Source organism: Lepeophtheirus salmonis, chromosome 13, assembly GCF_016086655.4.
Source record: "Lepeophtheirus salmonis chromosome 13, UVic_Lsal_1.4, whole genome shotgun sequence".
NCBI classification, from domain to species: domain Eukaryota; kingdom Metazoa; phylum Arthropoda; class Copepoda; order Siphonostomatoida; family Caligidae; genus Lepeophtheirus; species Lepeophtheirus salmonis.
In genome coordinates this window covers 6,219,169-6,237,541 of record NC_052143.2, presented here as the reverse complement: position 1 = coordinate 6,237,541, position 18,373 = coordinate 6,219,169, and the positions used below count along the sequence as shown (strand labels likewise).

Below are 18,373 nucleotides of genomic sequence, written 5' to 3'. Positions count from 1 at the left end.
AAACAAGTCTATAGAAGCTTCATATTCAAAATAATTGAGTGATTGATAGATATAAACGATTTACTTTTTTAAATATCTAAATATTAATGCAACCTAACAAGTTTATTTATTAAATTTCTTCATAAATATTATAAACCAAATTGACCGAAAATCAATCAAAATTAAACTTTTTAAAATTCAACTAAGATATAATCCACGTAAAGAAAAAATATATTCACTTACAAGCAAGGTACTTCATTTTACTCGATTTTTTAGTGGTTATATACACTTTTGATTAATTTTAATCAAGATAAAATAATAAATAATTTATTAATCAAATGCTGAATATTTGTATCAATTTGTTATTCAATTTGATTTTCATCTATATAGTTCTTTCATGTCGAAATATGCAACTGAATTATAGCTACCCTCTTAAAACTTGATTAAAAAAAAAAAAGGCTTTAAAGGACAAACCTATAAAGGTTGAAAGTTGTAATGGTCATTTTCGTGTTGTACGGCTTAAATAACAATAATTATTGTAGGTTAGTTGTAGGGAGTTTCTTTATGAAAATGAGTTTAGCTCAACTTTTCCGGTGACAACATATCTTGGTAGTGCTTAGATAAAAAAAAAATTAAAATCGGCCGCCTACCCCTCCTCCCTTACCCCGAAAATTACTTTTTCAGACTTTAATTCGTATTTTTTTAATTTCTTTTCAAAGTGATAGAAAGAAACTTGCGAATGTCGTGATCATTAAAGCCTTTTTATGCTTACAACAATAACTTTATATAACATTTTATTTTAATAAAGTATAGTTTTAAGGACATATAAAAGGTGAAGGGGTCACAGAAAAGGCCAATTTTTTCTGAATTTTGTTTTTAAAAGTGCAAAGTACAGTTAATTTTTTTTTTTCAAAACGAAAAACAAGGATGATATTCTTATGTATCATTTAAGAAAAGGAACGTTAATAAAACTTCTGAAATTCAACAACATAACTTTACAATTGAAACTTCTTAATCCCTTTACAAATAGAGAATGTTGCTAACAAAAGTCATTTTCAAATAGATATAGGGGTCAAAAACGCCCTTTGAAGACTGAAACTTTACAACCATAGTTTTTTTCAATAAAATACAAAAGAAGATCGAACTTACAGATTACCCTAAGAATTGACAACCTAGTACACACTTTAGTAATTTTTGGTGTAGGAAGGGGGGAATTGGCCGGAAATTAAATTAAAACATTTTTTGTAGAGTGCATAAAGATGTTCTTGCAGCCGAAAATAAATTTTTATCTGATTTTAATCCCTCGAATGAGATATCTAACCATCATTGGATCATTACAAGTAACAGAAAAAATAGATAAATAAAAATTAAAAATTTCTCCCTATTTATAAATAATCTTAATAGACCTAAAGCTACAAACCCTCCATGCAAATGACCTTACCCCGTGCTAACAAGAGGGGAAAAAGATGAAAAATTGACTACAAACTTAAAAATACAATTAAGTTTAGATGATGAGAAGGTATCACCATGATACATATAATTTTGTTAGACCCTTAAATTCCACTTATCTCGTCTTTTATTTTATTAGTGTTGAGAGATGCATGAAGTTTGTTATGCCATGCAACCAAGGCTGCGGACTCCAGTACTTTGATTGTCACTGACACTGACTTCAACACACATTATTATTTTTAAATAATATGTTTTATAGCCAATATAAGACATATTGAGCCATTTGTGTCCTTTTATACAGATTTAATTTATAGTTATAGGTAGTAAATTATTGTGCTATTTCTGTCTAGCACAATTATTTACAACATATAATTAATATTTGGAATATAAATTATTTAACTAGATGAGAAAGAAATGAAATGGATCAAAATCTATCTATTGCGAATATATTAATAAGTATTGAAAAATAATTGATGTATTCATAGCCGATAAACAACAATACAGCACAGCATCTCACTGCAATGTTGCACTTTTCTCATATGAAATTGCCTATTCACATGTCTAATTAATGAACTAGCACGGCCAGTGGCTATGCTCTACCAAATATAATAATTTGGACTTTAGAATTGTTTGGGAATTGTGATTGCATGGACTATAAATTAGTTCACATAATAAGTGTCATAAATTAATAGTACTTAATGCTTAACTTATAATTTATAACCATTTAGAAAATAACTTTACAATACTCAATATAAGCCTTAGATTAAAAATAAGTTTTGTTTACATAAATTATAATAATTTTTGTAGCCAGAGTGGGTCCAAATTTTCCAACTCCTGACCCTGCATGCAACTATGATTAATTATAATTTACCATAGTATTAGAATAATTATTAACTTATGTTCTTAAATTCTCTCTTCGATTTTCTTTTCTGGGAAACTTATCTAAGTAAGTCTTTATTTCTTAATTAGATACAATATACATAAAAGGGGGATGTGGTCTATGAGCAATGAGGCATAAAATATGTCCTGTCGATATGTAACAATAAGGAAACGAAAATGAACGTGGTAATCCTAACAATATGAAGAATGTTTCGAAGGCTTGTCTTATTAAATCAATTGCAAGCAGTCGTGAGAGGAAGGGAATAAACAGGAAAAACATACGCAGGAATTACTCTGTAGTCAATCCCCAATTCTGCTCCGAGTCCAAAAATGACTAAGTTGATGATTCTCTAGAGAAAAACTCGTGCAAGGAGAAGGGGGGAGGGGGGGATAAATACTTTTATGGTATCATTGTTACAACGAAAGTATTTATTAGCAAAATGTTTAATGAAGATATACCACGTACTTAGACATTTTTTATCCGTTACAGTAGATTTGATTACAATCACATTCCATGAAATTGTAATTAATCATGAACCATATTCTCAGAATAATAACTAATGAAACGACAAAGTAGAGTATCTCGAAATATATTTGAAGTTCCAAATTTAAAAAGAAGGCTTAAATTAAATATAATCTACATACTAAAAAATAAACCATCATCCATTTATGTTAAATATACAAGATTAAACAATTGTAATCATATATAAAATAACAATAAATTATAAATACAGAATATTGAAATAATAGATTGATCCAAAGAATATTTTCTTGTTCTGACATGAATTCAGTTAAATATTTCATAACTTTAAGTTGCTAAACACAAGCCAGACGTGGAGTTTAAACAAAAAGATCCTCAACCTTTTTTCCTAATATGGAAATACAATTGTACACAAGATAGATATCGATGAGCTCTAAATATTATTAATCATAAAGTAAATATCAAAATCATAAAATTAGACAATATATATACTAATATAAAAATGTTAGAATTGAATCCATCGTAAAAATTTAGTGCAAATAATAATTATGTAGTAATGTCCGGCGATATAACTCCTTATTAAGGGCATCAAAAAGATTCCCCCGTTATTTATGCTTGTATGACAGTATACTATTATCAGGAAGGATACGCACAATTGCTAATTATAATGCTACACCCAATGTAACTACCCCCGTTGTTGTGACCATTTAAGCAGTTGTTTTTGCCTTTTATGAGTTTTCTGAACACCTTTTCTTGGAGCTTATCAACCATAGCTAATCCTTAAGTGATAAAAAAGTAATATTTATTGACTATGTAATATTGGAAAACCTAATGATCATACCCAAGTCTTTAAGTGAAGAAAATAGTATCAGACAAACTAGTTGCGAACCATCCAAAGCTACTACCCCCGTTGTTGTGACCATTTAAGCACTTTTTCTTGCCATTTAATGAGTTGTGTATCATAATTCTTGATAATTTTAGCCAAAATAGAATCATATTTTATGATTAGATTTATAAAAAAATGAATACTTACTGTTAGATGGTACAAAATTCAGAGTTCTATTTCGTAATTTGGTGTGGGTGCCTCTAAACATGCTGAAAATTATCTTAACTTCACAATTTACAATGTGGGTATTTCTATAAATGACATCATTACCAACATCCTCCATTAATTTAATGATGGTTCCTCGGGAAGGGAAGAATTTACCCGTGTATTTCTCAATAATTTTTTTGAACGTAGGATAATTAGCAATGGATAAGGTTATATTACATGCAATAAGCATCTTTGTGAGATCAAAGTTAAAGTCAGACTTGAAGTATTCATAGTTAACTTGATTTTATAGATGAATAACCATACTCTTGATATGAGATGAGGATAATGAGTGGCGTGTAATTCTAGACATGGGGACTAAAGGCACATTTATATCAACAAATCCGACAAGCCATTTGTTTCTCATCCCGTAAATATTTTCCAAATTCCTGGGCCTCCATTTTCAGAAATCCGGACAGAAGGCGACGTTATTTTAGGTATTTTATTCAGTTCTCTATCGACTATCAGTATATAATATTATATTAATAATGAATAATAAAGGCGGGAATGATAACGTTTTTCATAGAAGAAGATGTAGGTTATTTAATCAATGATGCCATAAGTATTTCTTCCCTTCTCCTCGCACGCTTTTGTATTCTTACCAAAATTATGAACCTTAAAAATGACTCCCGAGCAAACCCTCATTATTTGTCTACATCTTTTCCGAGCACACCCATAATTATTACTTTGATGTTCTGTCTTCAAGAATTAAATAATAATCAATCATGTAAATCTGTAAGTTTTATAACTGACCCGTTGGTAATATAAAGATGAAATTTTCTTTTCCTTAGCAGTTGTCATTATTATTTAATTCCTGAATAGTGAACTTCCTTTCTTATATAGATTTAATTATATTCAAAACCTTATTCATGCTCATAAAAGACTCTGAGGACTTGCTGCGGATTAATCATTGTAAGACCAAGAGTTGAATTCGGGATCGAATTTGGAGTAATACAAGCAAATGCCCTTTTTTTATATCCTTTTCTCCTTCCTCTCTTGTATCAGCGGATTGTAGCGGATCTAATGAAACGTCATGAGCATTATTCTTTCTCTCCTCCAAAACATTCTTCTAATTGCCAGGGTTACCATGTTGATTTCATTTTGTTTTTGTTTTTTAAACATGCGCATTCTACATTGGGTTTTCGTCATTGATAATGATGATAGCATATTTGGAAAATAAAATGGCGTCGAGATTGATAACTAGAAAAAGCCACGCCATCTTTTTAGAACTTACTTAATATACTTTTATCTATGATGCAAAAGGTAAAAAAATTGTGTTTATAATCAAAACCTATATTTTTAAGAAAAATAAGTACCTATCAAAATAATAAATAGTGACTGTGGTTTAAAAAAGTTAAATTAAATGATTTTGCTAATAGATAACAATGTTTAAATATGTATAGGCCCATTAAATTTGTCTTTAAGTACACTTACACCCTCTTTAAAAGATTATAATCTTCATTCCATTATATAATGTACGTTCATAACTTCATAAGTAATGGTATGGACTTTTTTAAATGATCAATTAAGAAAATTTTACAATGTTTTCAAAACAATTTAGGCATTTTATGACAATAACAAACTAAAAATCATTTCTGAAATTACTCTGACTCATTCAGAAAAAAGGATGTGCCAAATTCACTTTATCATACAAATATATATATAGTTATCTATTTTCTAATTGAAACCTGACCCGGGACGAATACGGGGGAGGGTGGGGGGGAGAACTATATCCCCCCTCATGATAAAAAAAAATTGTTTTATGCTGTGTTCATCCAACCGCCGGAGATTATTATTGGAGTCCTGAACGCCATAGCATTTACCTTATTCTCTAGGTTCATAGCCTAGGTTTTTAATAGTTTTTGATTTGTGCTTTATGCTGCCAAATATATTCGTCTTTCGTCCAACGACCATATATTTATTTGGTCTATTTCAATATAGAAGACGAATATATTCGTCTTCTAAATATATTCATCAATTAAATTTAGATTGTTCGTATTTTTTTTTAATTGCAAGTTTGACGAATATATCCGTCATGTATTACAATATTTTTTCTGATTAGATTTTTTAGCGTTAACCCAAAAATTAATTTATAAAAAACTAGTGCAGGGGCGTTTGCAGGATCATATTTTGAGGGGAGGGGCTTGGTTTTTGGATTTTTTTTAAATAATCAATTTGAAGAAAACTTTAAAAATTCATAGCTATTCAGATAAAAAAATTTAAAAAACCCAGAGCAGTACAAAAAAAAATTACAAAAACTAAATTTCATATATTAAAATTTTAGTAAAAAATTCAAAAATACATAGCTATTCAAAAAAACAAAAAAATCCACAGCTGTTCACAAAAAAAAACCATTATGGGAAAAAAATTTCAAAAATTAAATTTCAAATAGTAAAATTGCTGTTAAAAATTTCAGAATTCATAGGCATTCACTAAAAATCTTAAAAATCAACAGCTGTTCACAAAAAAAATTTGAAAAAAAATTACAAATATTCAATTTCCTATTTTAAATATTTTTGAATAACATTTGAAACATTTAATTTCTTATTTTATTTAAATTTTTCATCCTGCCCAAAAAAAAATCTAGTAAAAAGTAAAAACTCCTTAATTTTTCGGGGTGGGGTGGTACAGCCCCCTTTCCCGCTGGGGACTTCCCATTACCTCCCAAGTTTTCTAAATTACCCAATTTGGAGTAATTTACCCCTATTCCCCGACACCTGGATTAATACAATATCAATATATAACGTCATTTTGATAAAATTACCTCATTCTTAAAAAAAAGTCCTTGGATAATGTATTATGTTAGCAAAAAAATACAGAAAAGAATAACAAAAGATTCATAGAGTGATTTGTTGACACTATCGTCATTTTCTTTGACATTATATAACTACATAATCATACTTTATAATATATTATGTATCAGTATAACTGATGCTGTTGTATATTTAGAATTATTTTTTTTGTAATATAATATTGAAAATGATTATACAATATTCAGAAAGATTCAACATCATGTAACCAAATATATAAGTATAAACATTGGTTATAAATAAACTATTGAACAATGAGGTATTTATTTAGAGTAAATATAGCATTCAAGATATCATTTATATGTAATGAAAAATATCTAAGAATTTCAGGAGCGTCTGCAGGGGGTGGACTGGAGGGGCTGTGGCCCTCCTCCTAATGAAGGAATTTTTGATTTTTACAAGAAAATTTCATATTGGATTTTTTTTTTTCAAAGAATTTGAAATTTAATTTGTCGAATATTTTTCCAAAATAATTAATTTTCTGTGAATAGCTGTGGATTGTACCTATAAGAGAATAATGATGAAAGGTTTGATAAATTAAAAAAACACCTTTTCAAGTAGCAACTACAAAAAACAGCACCCTTCTTTCATTATAATATTATTTTCATCTAAACTAATAATTGTGTTTGTCGCAACACAATGTTTGATTTTGATATTCGGGTTTTAAAGAAATTGGATCTCCTGTGTAAATTATGTTTTAACTGTGGGTAGTTTTAGTGTTTTTTAAGCAGCTGATTAGTTTGGGGTTCGCCAAAGAAAATTAGTACACGGGATTAGGCCATTTGTATTTGTAACAGTATCTTATGAATCTTTTATTCTTATACAATGATTATCATAAGTTTGAAGTGTCATTGAACTACAACATTTGGAGGTGCCTGAAGAAATTTTCCATAGGGGTCACAAAGTTGCTTAACTTAAAGGACCACCAGTGACAAATCCAAGGTAAATTAATCAATAAATCTAAATAAAAAGGATGAAGATTGTTTTTTTTTAGAAATTTTATGTCTGTTAAAACAGTTTTGACACACATGAACTCAAGTTTTGAAAGCAGTTTGGTATGATATTTTTATCTTTGGTACGTGACGTTAAACTGTGTCAATCGATACTTGTTTTGAGACTTTTATGACGGGGATGGGTGACTTCCATTGGAGACATTGTGGTTCTAAATAAGGAATTTTGAACTGTTTTGATATTAGTGATGCATGAGAAATTCAATATTGGCGTGAGTGCAAGAGATTGATTGTAAAGGTGGGAAGCTTGAGAGCCCTGTCTTATACATGATATATATGCAATATGTCTCAATATTGATTGGGCACTTTTATTATGTAAGTTCGCAACTTCTTTCATAATAATTTCACATAATTTTTTTGATAATAAGATACACCACATTTATAGGGTTGTTACTTTTCAAAATTCCTCACTTTTCCTACACCTATTACCCAATAACTTAACGGTGGACACTGGTATTTTGGGATAGTACTCTTCCATATAGGTATTCTGGTTGGCTTTGTTTTGGTGGTAGGTAGCACATGAATTTTCTCAATGGTGCTCCAGGCATAGTAGTCAAGGGGATTCAGTTCTTACGATGAAGTAGGAAGAAATTATTTTGGCCAAAATCTCCCTGCCTCTATATTTAAAAAAATAATGTCTTCAATGTGTGGCATGGAACCCCATTTTATGTCCATGTACAATTTCCAACCCCAGAGAAACTGTTGAAAGCAGGGAAAATATTGTGGACCAAGATTCTTTTGTTTTGGATCTTATCAATTTTGCCAATTATCCAGACTGGATAAAGGTTATTCCACCCCTTTTAATTACTCTCAACATCATGGCAGATAGAAGATACTTTGAACTTTTTATGTATACAAAACTTGGGAACACATCCTCTAGATTCCTGTCAATTTAACTAGTGCTACAGTAATTACTCACACAGTCTACAGTAAATATATTTATAATAATAACAAAAAAAACACAAAAAAAAATATATATACAGGGAGCGGGGATCAAATTATCGCCTACTTTAAACCTTGATAACTTGAAGACGACATTATCAAATAAAAAACCGGTCACCAAATAGGAAAGCTATTCTCGTCAGCTGACGATACGTAGTTCAGTTAGCATCATGCCGTCATCATATGAGGAGATAAAGACCTATAAGTGGAACGAGGAGGTTTCGAGGTCCGCCGTAGTCATGGCATTGGTTAATAATGGAGGTGAAATCTCCAATTCAACGATTGCTTCAACCTTAGGAGTGAATTTACTGACTGGTCAGCGTATCCGTAAGAAGCTAGAGGACACCTAGGATGTTGATACTACCATAAAGAGAGCACCCAAGGAGGAGGGCGCCGACAGGAAGGTCAGGGACACCGACTTTGTCGACAAGGTGAAGAAGATGGTTGAGGATGACCCTACCAGGTCCATGAAGGCCATGGCGAGGGATCTGGGCTGCCATGAGAAAACAATAAGGGACTGTGTATCTGAGGATTTAAGGTGCAGGAGCTACAAGATGTAGGTGGCCCAGATCTTGACCCAGAAGGCAAAGGACAACAGGCTGATGAAGTCAACAAAATTGCTCAACAAGCTTAAGCACCCAAAGCAGCCCGGGATGCTGAGGTTTTTCTCTGATGAAATGAATTTCTGTCAAGATCAGAAGGTCAACAAGCAGAACAACATGTGAATAGCCACCTGTACCAGCCATGTGAGGAAGTTAATGAATGCCAAGTTCCCTGCAATGGTCATGGTGTTCGGGGTGGTCAGCAGTGAAGGTCATGTTATCCCCTCCCCCACATGTTTGAAACGGGTCTAAAGGTCAATACAGGGGTCTACCTGGATCTTATGGAGAAGGTGGTTCTGCCTTGGATCCAAAGGGTGGTCGGAGACAGGCCCTGGGTGTAGCAATAGGACTAAACACCCTGCAATGTGTCCAAAATCTCCATGCAGTGGTTAACCGAGAACTGTTATTACGTCGTAACCAAGGATTTGTAGCCTCCTAACTCTCCCGACCTTAATCCTTTGGACTATTTTGTCTGGGGGTATGTCGAGAGACATAGCAACAGACATCCCCATAGCACCAAACCAGTCTGATGGACTCCATCAATGAGGTATTCGGCAACATGGACAATGAGATGGTCAGAAGAATCTGCGGCCGGTTCAGAGTCCGTATTGAGACCGTTATTGATGCCAACGGTGATTATATCAAATGAATGGCTACTCTATACCTATATTCTTGTCATAGTTTTGAGTTTCAATAAAAAAGTTAAAAAATGTATATTTTGTGTTGTTTTTTGTAGAAAAATATTTTGGCGACAATTTTATCCCCGCTCCCTGTATAAATATTGCACATTTTAAGATAGATTTGATTTTTACGGACATGGAATAACAATGAAAGCAAATTGTAACAGCTCTTCACTCAACCAATTATCTCTAAATGTTTTATTGTAAATAAATGAAAGAATATAGCAGGTGTGTAATTGAGAACTAGACATGTAGCATCTAAAATTTGAGGAAGTTTAATTTCGTAAGTCAGATGAACTACATTAACTAAACTTTTTATAGATTTTTGTTTTCATTTCTATTCTTTAGTGTAGCCTCCATCGACTTTGATAATGCCCTTGATGCGCTGCTATATGCTTTCACAGGTAGTAATAATCTAATTTGGGCTCATAGAGATTCAATGTTTATCATCAGTGGCCTTATCTGGCAGGCACTTGCCTCAAAATGTGGGCAGAAGGAAAAGTGGAGCATGTTGGCATCTGGCCAGTATGGTAACCACATTATTTGGTCTCCAAAAAAAGTACTGTGTAACCTATGCTGTGTGTGCCGGTCCACCATCTTCTTCAACCTCATCTAGGAAGTAAAATTAATGGGCTTCTTGACGTTGTGAATCCGAAATCTCTGTTGATGTGTGTTCCACGCTAAGTAGAGACGCAATCTCGTCTATTGTCTCTTTGTGAGGCAATTTTCCGATTGATTGTGTTAATTTTTTTTGGAGGGGGATGTCAATACACACAGATTTTCCGTTGATGAGAGAAATTATCGATTTTTCACATTTGTTTTTATCATTCTCCTCTTTTATAAAAGGTCCAGATTTCATTTACACGCCCAGAAGAAGTGATTGTTGGTTGTCCAAAAAAGAGTCAAAGATATTGAGACATATTGTATTGTAAAAAAAAATAAAGTCAATTCTAAAAATCATTTTGAAGAATAGGAAATAAAAAATAAAACAATTGGGGTCATGGCTATTTCAAAAAACTGTCTTTGTTTTATAGATTTACTAGCAAATGATCACCCAGCGTTGCTCGGGCCAATGGTTAATATTATTTCTTTTTAATCTCTAGACCCCTTCAGTGCGGACAAACATTATAATATATGTATTATTATGAATCAATAAAAGTTGTGTTATAAACTTCAAATAATATACCAACATATATGCACAATTTTTGTAGATGTGAAGAATATTGCAAAAAACTGTTTACACTAATATTGCAAAAAAAGAACTAAATAGAATTTATTGGCATGGTAAAGAGAAACTCAAAACTACTAAAAAAAATTAGTACTTGCTTAGTAATTCGGAGTAAATATAGATAATAATGTCATCTTCCAAATAACCCTCGATAATTGCCAAATTTATGTTATAAAAGTTTCCAGTAACTGACAATATTTTTATGTCAAAAAATGCATTGTTTTCTGGCATTTCTTCTTAAAATTTGAAAATTGACGTTAGATGAAATAAAGTGAGAAAAAAAATGATACAAAGTCAAAAATTATTCAGAAAATGAATGATGTTTCTGTTAAAGATCAATTTTTATGGGTCAAATTCATATGCAAACGAATTGACATATAAATTTCTACAAACTTTATTCTATCTACGAATCTAATATTCCATTGAAAATCCCTGTTTTTGCATCTAAAAAAAATGGATTTTGAAAGATTGAAAAATTATTACGAAAATGTGTCTGTTAAAAATCCCTTTATATGTGTCAAATTTATATGAATCTAATATTCTATTGGAAACACATTTTTTTGCAACTGAAAAAAAAGACGAAACTACAATTTTAACCGATTTTTTTTTTTTTGCCCATAACTTTTTTGATTTTGAATAAACTTAGAAAACGTATTTATTCGTATACTTTTTTTTAGAGGTCATTCACTCTTTGATTTATAAATCAAACCCTTATCTAGTCTCCTTCAGCTTAAAAAAAACCAGTTTTTGTGTAAAAAAAAAAAAAGGCACCTCCGTCTTAGCCTGACCCGATTAAAAGAAGGCGCCCATGTAAAGTTTCATCCTAGAAGGTCCAGCACCCATAAAAGATACACACGCAAACTCAATTATATATATATATATGTATACAATAAGCAATGTATATACAGTATGTATTTACATGTTATATAGATTAAAATAAAAGGATCCTCTTTGTTTTGTTTTTTTAGAAAAGTGCTTTCTCTTCTCCTTCATTTTTAATTTTTTGGAACAAGAATCCTATAAATGCTTTTCTTAAATAGACTTAAATATTATCTTATGCACATACGCACGAGGAAAATGCAGTTTACTATCATCGATTTAGAATTACAAATTATATGTACATACTTATTGACTCATTAATTGTCTTCTTTATTTTCTCGAGAACTCTTTTCAATAAATGCAAGGGTGGTCCAAAAGTTTCCGACCTAATAAAGGTACAAGTCGTTTTTTCCGATTTTTTTTTTTTGCAATATAGTCTCCACATAATTCTACACGATGCTCCCATCCCTGTAACCCGGCAAAATAGTACTCGTTTTTTTGTATCAATCACTCCGAGTAGGATTAACATAGACCCGTCAAATTTTAATCCAACAAGGCTTTATATGCCTGCTCTTCTTTGAATCTATTTAAAGGCTACACTTTCAAAAACAAATATGGAATGACAGCTTTTTTACATACACGATTTTGTCCATTGTCACCTAAACTCTTACATCATCTCACTCAAACGACTGTTACATAACAACTGCGCCTCCAAAATGGCTGAAACTTTGGTGAGTAGCTGTCAACAGATGCTAAATAGATGTGACTAGCTTTTATTTACGAGTGCTGCCATTTTATGTTGATGTCAGAAACTTTTCAGTCCACTCTTGTATATGTGCATCGTTTAACGAGATAGATATGTAAGTCATGAGACTTTGTGTATTACATAAAGCTTCTTCGGTACATTTGATGATGCTTTCTTTCAGTCCTATACATTATGTATTCAATTGAGAATCAAATTGTATGATATACCTATATTCAAATATGTATATACCTTATAATATATTATTAAAAATAAATACACAATATATCTATTGATTGTATATTAGTTAATGTTTTGTTTTTTTCGTTTTTAGAAGCACCTCTTATGGCTGGGAGTGGAAGTATTCCGTGGTGGGCCTGGTTGCTAGTTACTCTCTTGGGTTGTGTTATTATTTATTTTGTGGTCTACGCCATGTGTTGCAACTCAGAATCTGGAGAAGAAGTCAAGTGCTATCTTTGTTGTAAGCAAATTGGTGGATACAACTGGAAGAACGGATCCCATAGAAAATCTTGCTCTGATAAAAATGTAATATTTATTAATAGGTATGAATTTTTCTGCTTAGAGCAATGTGTGCATGATATAAATATTTATTTATTTTGATGTAGCCTTCCAACATCTGACCGTGCCCCATGCCCTAAATGTGGAAAATACCTCCGACAATGGCCTGAGAAGCTAGTAACTCCCTTCAAATGTGATGGTGGCTCCAAATGTCCAAACTCAGGACTACTCCTTCCTAATACAGGAGATAATCGCTTCAATTGCTTCACTTGTAACTATGATCTCTGCCATGATTGTATTAAGCGTTGCCGTGGAGTCACAGCTCGACGTAGAAACGGATGGGTAGATCTTAATGGAGGTATGAACGTGTGTCATCCCAACGGGCCAACAGATTCTCATGATGACGATCGAGCAAAGCTATTGGGAGGAGGTCGACCCCGATCCCTTTATCTTAAAGCCAAACTCGGTCCAATAACTCAAAAAGTAAATGATGAAGAGGAAGAAGAATTTATTCGTGAGGCCATAATGGCAGGAGGATCACCTCCACTTGTCACTTCAAATTTAATAGAGAATCCAACGTACTTCTTTGCGCTTTCAGAAGCCTGTCGCTACAATGATATTGCATCCCCGACATATTCTGATGTCATTGGGCCTCCTTCAGTTGTGCTCACATCTAAGGAGTCTCCTACAACCACTAATCTTCCTACTCAAATCAACTCTCATCTTGCCTATCTTCCGTCTCAAAGTCCGAAACAAACTCTGCTATAAAGAGAAGGACCCTTACTAATGTAATTCACACCACCATTGACGAAATATTATTTTCCTTCCTAAAGAAACGCTTTTTAATTAAATTGCATAATACTTATTTTTGAAAAGACTGTAACTTTTTTTCATATAATCACTTTAGCAATTCTTAAGTAAAAAAAAACAAACACATTATTTCATTATGTATGTTTGAAGCCCCATATGGGGTATTTATTCTCTCCATGCATATTTTTTTCTTCATTTCAAAATGTAGTTGTAGACACTTTCAATCTAATTATGATAAGTACATAAAATATAGGTTCTTATCCATTCTCATAAAATCATACGTAACACAGATGAAATGCAAATCAAAGCTCAATCATTATTTCCACTTGTGCCAAAAAAAACATTTCTTACCCAAAAGCTTTGTTAAAAATACGATACTAATTAATTACTTTAATACAGTGTGCATCCCGCATGCATTGGATATCTTGGATTTTGCTCGTTGCAGGACAACAAATTTATTATTCACTTTATAGCATAACGCCAGTATTTATATAAGCTTATTTGTTATATATTTATTCATTTCCAGAAGACAACCATAGGACAATACTTATTTTTGATAATATAGAGTTTTAACTTAACTAAATATCGTACATATTTATTCCTTACATTGTTTCGACTATCTTACATTATTCCAGGATGCTTCCACGTACTTATAAAACAAAGACTCGGCTCAAATTAAATGAAACAAATCTATTTGTTTTTATTTTATACTATATCTCCTAATTACAAATTGGAGTAATCAAAATTAGGACTTGAGAACAAATTAGTTACATCCTTTTTTCTTCCTAAAATTTCAAATCAAAAGACGTGACTCATGAGCGTTGTTACGTCCAGTAACGATGTTATTCGGAGCTTATGTTTCTTCCTCTGTTTGTTTGTTAGTCACCAGGATTACGGACAAAGTTAAGGATCGATGTGGATCAAATTTTACACGAAGATGTTGTATGGTCGGAGTCAAAGGTCAAGATCCACCATAATTTAGGAACAAATTGAGATACATACATAGTTTACTTAAATATTAGAAGTTTGTTTGGATATACCAGACTAGTGGCGCCGGCTAAGAGATTGAAACCAAATAAAGGATATCACATTTTTTTAATAGTAGCTGGTTTACGTATTTGTTTACTAGCGGGAGTATTCGTGATTATTAAGTGTTGACAAACAGTTAGACGAACTTGTCTCTATTGAGATACATACAGATTATTATACAATATCCACTTTTCTTTTTTAATATGACGTGCTGAGCTTTAGCAACAAACGCTCCTAGCCATAACTGAAAATATTACCATTCACCGGTATGTTATAAACAGAAACCAAAAATCAACGTGGTCACCCTAACAATTTGAAGAATGTTTTAGAGAATAGCAGCTTAGCTGTCATGACGTTGTATTAAAATAGCTGCAATCAGTTATGAGATGAAGGAAATAAACACAGCCCCCAGCCCGTATCTGACAATGATATAGGCAGGAATGATCCCAGATGATGATCTTCAATTCTACTCCGAGTTCAATTAGGACTCATACTTATTACGTTTCGTCATTCATGAGAAAACATATTTATAGTTACACTTTATAGTTTATACGTATAATATGTTCTTTCTTCAAGAATGAAAGATTAATGAGAACAGCTTTAGAAATAAAAACATATATTTAGGGAGTAACTACCTTTATAGTATTATTTTCATATACATATGCTTGTAGCTAGATTGTTCTTTCTTAGATCAAGTAGTCAGTTCTAATATATTTTTAAGTGCACACTAAAAAATAAGACGCCCCTGTGTTACATTGTGAGTAAGAATAAGGAAAATGGAAAATTTGAAAAAAAAAACTACATATCCATAAAGAAATAATCACTTCACAAAGTGGGCAAATCCTCAGATATACCAGATTTTCACATTCACACGTATAGAGAATTGCTCAACTAATGGCGTTTTTTATTTACAAAAATAATTCCCATCATGGATCGGGAAAATACACGGCCTACTTCTAATGCTGTAGCCCTGAATTGTCCCTTCCAAATGCATTTTCTACAAGTAAAATGGTCTTTAAGATTTCACAACATGTCTCCTAGGAAATATATGTCCCTTAGATTGTATAGAATTGACAAAACGTCTGAATTTGCTACTGTAGGATATTATTTATTTTGCGTTTCTTTCATCTAAACAGGAAAATATCCTTGAATCGTCCCAAAAAAAATGTACTTTATGGACGCGTTTTTCTTTAAAAATTAGTACAATTTAAAAAAAATGAATTTTTCATTTAGTTCTTGTAAAATTATCGAGTTGAATCGAAATATAGGTTTTGTATTAAATTAAGTATTATAGATTACAAGTTAATCTTTCAACAATATTTAAATGGTATTGCTTTAATTTTCCTCGCTTTATGAGTATTTATTTTCCATAGATGTTGCAAGTAAATACGTAATATTCTCTTTCGGTACCGTGTGGTCTTTATTTTTGTTTGATACTCGTTAATATTCTATAAGGGTAATCTAAAATTGATATTTGCATCCAGTTCCTCAATTTTATTCCGTGCCCCTATTTAGGCATACAAGCATTCTTACATCATGTCAGATATGATGTAAGAATAATGTTTATTTTCATATTTATTCAAATGAATAAATTATCATTAAGAATTATTTAAAAACTACCGTCAATGTTGAATATATTATGAAATGTCGTAAGAATTTAATGATCTGTTTTTGTAGTGCCAAATCATAAATAGGTATAATAGAGCTCCTTATTTGTAATAAATAGATATTTGATAATACGTTTGGTATCAAAAGAAGAGAAGAAACAAACCAAAATATATGTGCTTAACACGAGGTACCAAAAGTGTACAATATTTATTTACTTGCGACATTTTGAGAACTAAAATACTCATCAAGAAAGGAAAATTAAAGAAACATTGCTAAAGATATACTTATAATCTATAATACGTAACTTTATAAAAATCCTGTATCTCGCTTTAACTCGATAATTTTGAAGGAACAACATACAAAAATCATGTTTTTTTGATACTTTACAGATTTTCAAATCAAAAAGCGTCCATGAATAACCTTTTTTTGTGACGATTGAATGTTATTTTTCTGTTACGATGAATAAAATTCAATATAAAAAGTATCCTTTAATACCAAAGTTAAAACTTTTGTTATTACTATAGAGTGTAGAGTTTAGTGTCCTACAGACTCAACAGGGTCAAGTATATGCAACTCTACTGACTCCCGGGGCTCTTATCCTCCCTAGTTATTCCTGCATTAGAATTATATTTAATTACTTAAAATTACATTATTTTAATCTTTTCAAACTCATAGATGGGGATATGGGAAATCGATAAAGTTTCATATCGGTTCCAATTCGGCACTTAACATTAAAATAAATAGTCATCCTAACGCATTAATCACACTATTACTCAAATATTAATGTAGGAACATTTGATATTATTTGAATGGATTTTACAGTATAATCTTCCACAAACACAAACTGAAGTTGATACTTTATATTTGAGAGAAAATTTATCTGTTCAAATAAATTTTAATTTTTTCTGAGAACAGGGGTTCAAAGTAATTCATTCCAAAGAACAAATACACGTGGAAATATAAGCCTACTTTAAAATAAATTAAACACAGAACTATGCATGAATGTATATGTTTGAAATGTATCAAATAAGAAGTACTCTATTTTCAAATAAATAATATTATATAGCTGCAGCCTAATAGCCTAAAAAGACATATTTTAGTTGACAAAATATTAACACTACATATGAGAGCAGGTCGGACTGGAGGGGGACACAGAAACTCGCTACAAGCCACTAGTAGTTTCTGCTTTGTTCAAAAAGCTGCTACGCTGATCTCTGAGTAGCTGTGACCAGAGATATTCTGTGTCTTAACTGTTTCAACTATTAAGAAGCACTAATTTGCTGCTTCACGCGAACGAGCTTTGATCTCACTGTTTACATAGGTCGAGTGAGTGGGGCACCTTGGCCTGTGTGTACGCGCGCTGTCGGGCAGAACAGCCACATACGTACACGTGCACGCATAGAGCATGTGCTTGGCTTTGTGCAATATTATAAGCTACCTCCAGTGTGTTGGGGGATCGCCGGTCTCTGGCACCGTTATTTTGGGGGATGCAAGCTGAAAAGTTTGGGAACCCCTGTTTTAGAAAACCAATTAACAGATATTTACTTGGATTTGAAGTCATTTTTTGCTCAAAAACAATTTTTGGGACTTTCAAATATTACCTCAAAATGGAGAAGTTGATTAATATACCAATTGATGTTGTTATAAACTTACAACTACTACAAATATAATAATTAATAGTTGTAAGACTCTGCCA

At 31.8% G+C, this 18,373-nt stretch overlaps 1 protein-coding gene across 2 annotated transcripts in view; it reads left to right on the top strand.

Moving 5' to 3' along the window:
• The window catches only part of LOC121128553 (uncharacterized), a 32,164-nt gene extending 17,541 nt beyond the window's left edge, over positions 1–14,623 (top strand). Inside the window, exons 1-3 of one of the 2 annotated variants that reach the window (XM_040724146.2) lie at positions 12,906–12,955; positions 13,046–13,274; positions 13,338–14,623. In XM_040724146.2, the coding sequence (XP_040580080.1) occupies positions 13,057–13,274; positions 13,338–13,998 (879 nt within the window). In that variant the 5' untranslated portion in view covers positions 12,906–12,955; positions 13,046–13,056 and the 3' untranslated portion in view covers positions 13,999–14,623. Of the gene's footprint in view, positions 1–12,905; positions 12,956–13,045; positions 13,275–13,337 lie in introns of those variants that run through there. The other variant, XM_040724145.2, reaches the window with a different exon arrangement.
• Positions 14,624–18,373: the final 3,750 nt, after the last annotated feature.